General features: G+C 42.0%; 1 protein-coding gene across 4 annotated transcripts in view; it reads right to left on the bottom strand.

The window, feature by feature from the left end:
- Nucleotides 1-3,432: 3,432 nt before the first annotated feature.
- The window catches only part of Cwc22 (CWC22 spliceosome associated protein), a 50,312-nt gene continuing 45,496 nt past the window's right edge, over nt 3,433-8,248 (bottom strand). For all 4 annotated transcript variants that reach the window (XM_085834740.1, XM_021186238.2, XM_085834741.1 and 1 more), the window contains one exon: nt 3,433-4,243. In XM_085834740.1, the coding sequence (XP_085690866.1) occupies nt 3,669-4,243 (575 nt within the window). In that variant the 3' untranslated portion in view covers nt 3,433-3,668. The remainder of the gene's footprint in view (nt 4,244-8,248) is intronic.

The raw sequence follows: 8,248 nt of genomic DNA, 5'->3' as shown, positions 1-8,248 counted from the left end.
TCACAACCATCTGTACAGCTACAGTGTACTCATATACATAAATAAACATTTAAAAATAAACCCAGCCAGATTTAAATACAGTTTCAAGTTATTAAAGTGCTCAATTAATACACATGCTAGCGGATATAAAGCTGTTTTTTCCCGTAAAAGCAGTCACTTCTGCTTTAGCCAGATGCCTGCCCTTTTGCACAATATACACAGATATACCTTGTGACAGTAGGTAGATGAATACCCACTTTCCTTGTGTATAACTGATCTGAGGTGGGCTAGTTTTACAACTCCTAACAAGGCATGGACATGGGGCTATGGTAAAGGTTGAAACTGTCCTGCTTTTTTCGGTAACCATAAAACACAAATATGACAAGCTGCACTCTAATGGCACATGCAACACACTCAGAAAATTCCCAGGACAGTTGGAAGGAAACGTAAGAGCTATGAGTGGAAGGATGCTGTACCACATTCAAGGTTGAGGATAGTAAAAGTGGTCAGAGTTAGGAGACAAGGCAGGGTGGTGATGTTTGGTTAGGGTCTAGAGTGTCAGTGAAATGTGCACAGTAATGACGATAGTCCTAGGGGTCACACTGGGCCCCCAGGCTCTCCCCAGCAACAGCAGTAAATGCTGAAGTTCATCATGGCTGAAGAAGCACTCTACAAAGTGTATGAGGAACAGAGGGGAAGAATGTAGAGGTCTGGAAGGATGCTTCACTACGTTGGAAAACATGGCAACTTGTGAGACATTCTCCAGGCCTTCATAAGCAGCGCTTTATACCCTGCAAGAAAAACAGATTCCAGTGAAGGAAGAATAAAACTTAGTTCAGCCTTCAGTAACTGGTGCTGAGCCAAGACTTTTGGAGTGTGACATCAGCTTGTTGAGTTTTGCCCTATTTAAGCATAACACAATTTTGGAAAATTTTTTTCCTGCTAACAATTAACTCAGCCACCTAAGTACAAGGACATGTTCATATTCAAGCTCTAAGAAGGGTTCTTCTTGTTGACCTAGAAACAATGGTGTAGATATGGGCCTGAGGTAAACATGCCTGCCTTAAGACAACACAAAAGTCACTTAGGCTGCTGTAAGGTGTAAGTGACATCTCTCACAAGGATGAGTTTTAAGGCCAAGAAGTAATGCTCAAGGTTCTAGGAGGAGAGGGTCTGGGATAAGTAAAACATAATAAATTCTGGGAGATGGGTGTAGAGCCTGGGTCACTGGACAGCAAGGGATTACCAGGTTGTAAACTACATCAATTCCTAGCATTCCAGGAGGACAGGTTACACATCTTCCCTTTGAAGGATGCCTGTGAGTTTAGCTCTCCTGGCTCCTCCAGTGCATACCTGTGTGCACAAGCACTTTTTTGCCCTTTACAGTAACTGGCTTGCAAAAGGGGTGCCAGGGTTCTAAACACTCTCAGGATACAAACACCACAGGATTAAAGGGGATACTCTCGTCAGCCAAGTCCAAATGAAATCAATGTAAATAAGATTTTTACAGTCAGAATGCAAAATCCACTGGTGGGAGTTTGGTGTGAGACTGTGTCTACTAGTAATGTCAGAAGTGACACTCATGAAGTCTCAGCAACATGACTGGTAATTGAGAGCCGAGCAGGAATGACCCAATGAGCATGTCAAAGTGTACGTGGAAAACCTCCCAAGACCTCAACTGTACACAAGGAACTACAGGCGGATAAGGAACGCTGGGTGGGAAGGGTGTACCAGATGGCTATCTAACACCAAACGGTCAGCCCTGGAAATGTACATTTGAGTAACATACCGACTCAGCAGCTATATTTAGAAATACATATGTGTAGGCATGTCCATATATGCATGCAGTAACAATGAAAAAGGAGGCCTGAATTTGAAGGAGAGAACAAAGAGGGGCACATGAGGGTTTGATACAAGGAAAGGAAAGAAAGGAATGATTTAATTATAATCTCAAAATTAAAAAAAAAAATTCTAAGAAAATTCACTGGTAACTATAAAAGATGATTTGTTTTGCTTTTTCCTGATAACATGTGGCGACATGGCAGGAAAATCAGATTGAGCTTAACAGATAAATGAATCTGGAAAATCTTAATGGCTGTAAATGTAAGAAATTTAAGAGAAGTCATAGGGAGTCACTTTTGCCATCACACCTATGCTGCCTGAAGCACCCTATCTATGTGGCTACTTGAACATTTAAGAAAAAACCTGAAAGGTTAGGTGCCATCTTAGGTAAGATTAAAGAAGCAATCCCAAAAAGCCAGTCAAAGAGCTCCAGTTTTCTTTGAAGTCCTTCCTCTGTGATGGAGAAGGAAGGGAGAGGGCTGAGTGCCTCCCCCGCTAGTTAACAGGACAGGGCTGCCCCATCCTTCGAGACCTGCTTGGAAGGGGCAGAGCTAGAAGAAAACCTGGTCCTGACACTTAACACCCACAAGACCTGAGTCCTCTGGCTTCTTGGACTGTAGTCAAAAGCAAGTCTTAACGGGTTGAAGAGTTAGACTAGCCCATTCATTTCTTATCCGTTCCAAGGTCAGGCTACAGAACAAAGGAAATGAAGTGACAAGATGTCAACAAGTCAACAGATGCCAAGTTCTGAAGAGACAAGAGGTCAGAGAATGGTGGTGTGAAGCCAGGTGAGCTGGGAGCTGGGTGGGCAGTAATCACAGCGTCCTCCGTCAAGGAGAAACTTTCAGCCTCAGCTGTAACAACATAAAGACAACGTCAGAAGTCCTAAGGACCTAGGAATAGAACTTCCAGGCAAGGACGCTGAGAAAGTAAATATAATGTGTGCAAAATATCTAAATTTCTTCTGTGTGCTGGATTAATGACTTGTGCCATTAAGTCCCCCCATACTTAATACTCACACTTTGGCTAAAATTGGCCCTAGGCACTTTAAGATGAACAAGTGTAAGGAGTCCACTGCACAAATGGGGTGAGACCCGCCCACCCACCTAAGGCCTCAGGCAACATTTTATCTGCATAGTAATAACTATGCTTAGATATTTTGAAAAAGTTACAATGAAGAAAATCTTTCCCATTCATGTAAAAAAATTGGAATTGCTTCATAGGCAGTTCATGTACCTCATGACTACACTTTTTAAATGATTAATGCAAATTAAAATTAAATAATGTTGGCCTCATGTTAAAGCTGATAAATAGCTATACGCATAGGAACTTTATAGGTGAACTTCTGCAGCAGTCTGGCACGAGGAGAGCTGGGCGCGTGGAAGCAGAGTCTCTAACAAGCTCACCTCTTACTGAGCAAGGCAGACTTAGTGCCTTCCTCTCAAACCCCTGAGAGAAACCTATGCAAGGGAACTTGTCAGAGCACCTCACTGCAAAGACTAGACAACGTTTACTTATTTTGGCCTTTTGTTATAGATAAAAATCACTAATAATTATGGTAATTCATAGAAATTGACACAAAGAAAAATGTTTTAGAAAAAAAGACAATGATTCAATGAACATTTGTTCCTTTTATTCACAAAACATAAGACTTACCCTTTTGTTGAATCCCTTTATGATTTTACACAAAGAACCTTGAGATGTATCAATTATAAAACATGTCAAAAAGAAGACATCTTCAAAATTTACAAACAGGTACTTTATACAAGAGTTCTCTATAAAATTCATCAATGTAAAAAAGACACTGGACTAAATTAAGTGTAAGGCATGTTCAGTTGTCATTAGGACTATTTCTGTTTTGTTGGAGACTTTTCTCTCCTCCGGTCCTGACTTCTCTTTGACTCTCTAGACTGTTCAGGGCGTCTGCTAGGCTTTTCCCAGCGCCTCTCTGCACCGTTCTGACACCTGTCGTCGTCTCCCTTGTGACCAGAATGCCTTCTACTCCTCTCCCTTGACTTGGAGCGATCTTTTCTTCTAACATTATCACTGTCCTGATTTCGGCTTCTTTGCTTCTCATTTTCAGAAAAAGAATCTCTTCTCTCTCTCCGCTTCTTCTTTGGCTCGCCATGCCTGTCTTCTGGCTCTCTGTGTGGGCCTTGTTCTCGGCCATTGCCAACTCTGCTGTGACTATTCTCATGGCTTCTGTCGTCTATGTGCTTTGCTAGGGGATCTCGCCAGTCTGCATCTCGTGAGTTCTGAGCTCTGTGTCTTTCAGACCTTGCTCTCTCAGTCCTCCCTTCCTGGTGCCTTTGGTCCTCCCTGCCTCCTTCTCGCCTCCGCTCAAGTGCTTGGTGGCCCCTCGCTAACTTATCAACTTCTTCGCCTCTGGCCTTCCCTTGTCTCTTCTTTCTTGTACCTTTAGCTGTATGCAAAAAGTGAATTATAGTTAGTTTTTATGTTAATATAAATTCATAATTAACAATAACATTTACCAGCATACTGCAGAGCACTTATTTGTATATATTGGATGCAAAGTCAAACTGAAAAGCCTAAAAATAGACTATTTTAAAAGATTAATAAATTCTAAAATATGTCATTAATAGTTACTATGTAATTAGTTTGAAACTCAAGTCCCCATAAGAACTTTCAATAAACTATAGCAAATGGAAACCATCAAGTAATTAGATACATACATACTCTTAACTCCATCAGAGCTGCTTGTCAGATGAAATGTAGCTGCAGGAGCCCTGGTACATAACCAAGACTCATGGCCACCCAGCCCAAACCACTTCCTACCGGGGACGAGGGCACCTGTGTTCTCATCACAGAATGAGTGTGCTTCCTGGCCATACGAGCAAGAGATGGGTTATGACAGCTAAGAACTCAGTGAGAGCCCTGAACACTTTATTTCTGATACAAACTTCTAAGGAAACCTTGAATAATTCAGTTTTACTGATATAATCCCAGATATAAAATATAGGGAAATAAACCACCATTTTAAGTTAAACTTGGTCACTTATTAATTCAATTTCATGAATCAAAAGCACCAAGATGACTAAAATTTCACAAATCCTTTCACTACAGAAAGAAAACACAATGGTAAAGGACTTCTTCTTGCCCCAAATGTCAGTGTACCAACCCCTCTTTCTTCTGCTAAGTGACTGTCGATGGCACATGGTGTACAAGTGGCCTGCCAGTCAGAACTTCCTTCTTGGGCTGCAGCTGCCCAAACAGCAGCCATCTGGCTCAGTGCTAAGCCCATGTCTCTGGCTTGTTCTACAGTCAGGGCTCTGCCAATGTTACACCTCAGCCATGCAACAATATGCAAACCCTTGGCCATGTCTGCTTCTCTGTTTTCTAATTTGGAGGCAGTTCATACTACTTTTATGCTAATAGTTTAATAATGAAACAGTTCTCTGCAAAATTGTATGATAAGGCAAATTAACTTAGAATCAGCAAACTTTCTCACTGCAAAATTCAAGCTGAGCTATCATCTGTCCTCAAAATAGATGCCATGAAATATACTCTGTGACATTCAAAGAGCTGTTAAATGACTGGTGCTGCATTCTTCCAATGTGGGACTAAAGTTCTTGGAAGCAAATGCACTCCTGCTTTAAGAAGACAGAACAGGAAGAGCCCCTCAGTTCTGATTATCATACAGCAAGCCAGGCACTTTCAAATGTAACACAGTGGGGAATCACAGCGTGAGTATCTGCCTTTCAACCTAAGGCTGAGCATAGAGGCTGCTACCATTGACACAGGCACTCCGACACGACACAACGATAACCTCAGATATGCAGACGCTCCTTCACCCACATGGACCCAGATGCTCTACTGAAGAAAGCAGAGCAGGTCTTAGGTGAAACTATACAAACCTTTTCAGAAAACATGGACAAGAAGAAACTGAAAAAGAATTTCAATAGAGCATCCTCTTTTCCTGGTGTAAAAGGCACATACTAAGAGGAACTGACATCTGTTAGAACTTTCCATCTGTTTGAAGGCACTGAGGATCTGCAACATTTGTGATGCTGGAATGAAAGATGTACTCACAGAAAGGAAGGGAGCTTGTACGAAGAAAGAACAACCTGAGAGCAGCAGCTCCAAAGCCTCCAAGTGAAATGAGGACTGGCAGGATGGTTCAGTGGTGAAGAAAACTGCCCAGCCTACAGACCCGAGCTTTATCCTTGGGTCCCACACGACAGAGGAGAACCAACTCCTGAAACTTGCTGTCATCTCCACAGAACAGACAGACATACAAGTGTGCGCACATGCACACACACGCAAATGCATTGAAAATATCTTTTAAAAGGAAAATGATTTGAACAAAAGTACCTGGTGTGTAACTCAGGTCATGGTATAAAGATAAGGCTGGGTAAATAAAAGAAAAGGGATGGTTTGTCTCTTGTAGAAATTCAATTACTAATCCACAAAGAAAAAAGATAGGTCATCATTAGGCAAACACCACAGAGAATGCTCTCAAGATGGCTGCCAAAAAGGCTGAGGAAAAGTTGGAGACAGATTTAAACAATGAAATGAAGTGTTTATCTGAAGAAATTCAACAACACTTTCTCAATTTAGTGATGACAGTTGATGTTAGTTAATTAGGACATGCCAGCAGTTCCAAGCCCCTTGAGTAGATGCACTAAGAGCAGACCATTTCCATGACATTCTATCTAAAATGCCAAATCTAGCAGTTGGACTGAGAAAGGTGGACTCATATTTGAATGTTTGGTCCCCAGTTGGTAGAACTGTTTGGAAAGGAGTAGGTGTGGCCTTGTTGGAGGAAGTGTGTCACTCGGGCATCTGGAGTGGGCTTTAAGGTTTCAAAGGCACATGACCTCTACCTCAGACTTGCAGATTAGCTGTAAGCTCTCAGCTACTGTTACAGGCCATGCCTACAAGCCTGCTGCCATGCTGCCTGCCATGACGGTCCCAATGAACTATTTCTTCTATTAGTTGCATGGTTATGGTGACTCTTCACAGCAGCGGAAAAATAACTATGACATCAACTTTTATTCTGATCTTAACAAAGTATCAAATAAATATCTACACTGAAGAACTTCAATGTGACCAGAAACTTCAAAGAAGTTTGGAAGCCCTGATGGAAACACTGTGAAATATAAACAGATCCCTGAAAAAAAGGAAAAAGGACTGCTGAGGGCCATGCAGGAGAAATGACAAACAGCTTTAGAACTCATGGAAAGCAGCCCACCAGTTACCACAGCCATGATGGGTACACCTTTGCTGTGTGTCACACCCTACCTGCCTTTAGCTCTGGGAGGTGACTGTGCTATCAGCCCCCACCGGGCTTTCCTTGAGTCCTTGGGCAAATTTTAACTTGTCTTTTTGGCTCAATTGTTGGGCACTACTATCTCCTACCTGGAAAAGCACACCCTTACCAGTTTCCTACCTTTGTCTTTCCCAGCTGTTCTAAACTTCAGTTGCTAAACTCCCCTGACCACCTGCCTGCAGGAGCAGCCCGTGTGGCTACTCTGTTTTGAGATCTCACATGGTTGTTAGTCTTCTCTCTCCAAAGCATAGCAAGCCTATTCTCTTCTCCTTCCTTGTGTTTTCTTGTCTCGTCCCCAAATCCCCCTCCATACTCCAGGGACCTGGAAGTCCCGCCTGTATCTTCCACCCAGCAATTGGCCCATGGCTTTCTTTACTGACAAGAACCAACTGGGGAACAAGACCTTAGCATCAGAACCACTCTTGACACAACTCAGTGTGGCATGACCCCAAGGACCATATGTCTTGAGGACTTCATGCTGTTATGGAGTTCTGCTCTGTTTGCTACCTTCACATCCCTCTTGATCTAAGAATTGTATGAAAACTCTAAGGGGACTTTCAGCCTCTCACTGGGCAGTATTTCTGGCACTCACAACAATAGTGCTAGATCTCTTTCAGGCACTGTCGCTGGGGTAGATTAATGATTCAATCACTATTCCTAGAGAAGAGACACAGCTTGTCAGAAATGACCACCACCCTTAGAAAACATTTGGAAAAATAAATTGTTAGAGAAGCTAGGTTGAGATGTTTTTGCTACTGGCTCAGATGTAAAAAAATCTTAGGGAACAATTTGAAGTTTAGAAAGGCACACTCTGAATAGTTAAGCTAGGGACCTTTTATGGTCAGGGAACAAGAACAATGGCGGCACTGGCAGACGAAGACTCTCACTGAGGCTGGACTGGTGATGATGGACAGCTTCCTATTGCTAATGAGTAGATATACAGTCTAAGAACTTAAAGTAGATATGATTTTTATATAAAAGTTTAGATTTGTGATACTTTTAAGATTCTTATAAGATTACTTTTAAAGATAAATAATACTTATTTCTTTCTTTGTAATCAAAAACTGCTGTTTGCCAGGAAGAGAAACAGGCTGAGAAAACTACCTTCCTTGATTAATTACAAATGTACATGGGTTC

Source organism: Mus caroli, unplaced genomic scaffold, assembly GCF_978045245.1.
Source record: "Mus caroli unplaced genomic scaffold, Mus_caroli_1 scaffold_2, whole genome shotgun sequence".
Classification (NCBI taxonomy): Eukaryota; Metazoa; Chordata; class Mammalia; order Rodentia; family Muridae; genus Mus; species Mus caroli.
This window is presented reverse-complemented; position numbering and strand designations above follow the sequence as displayed.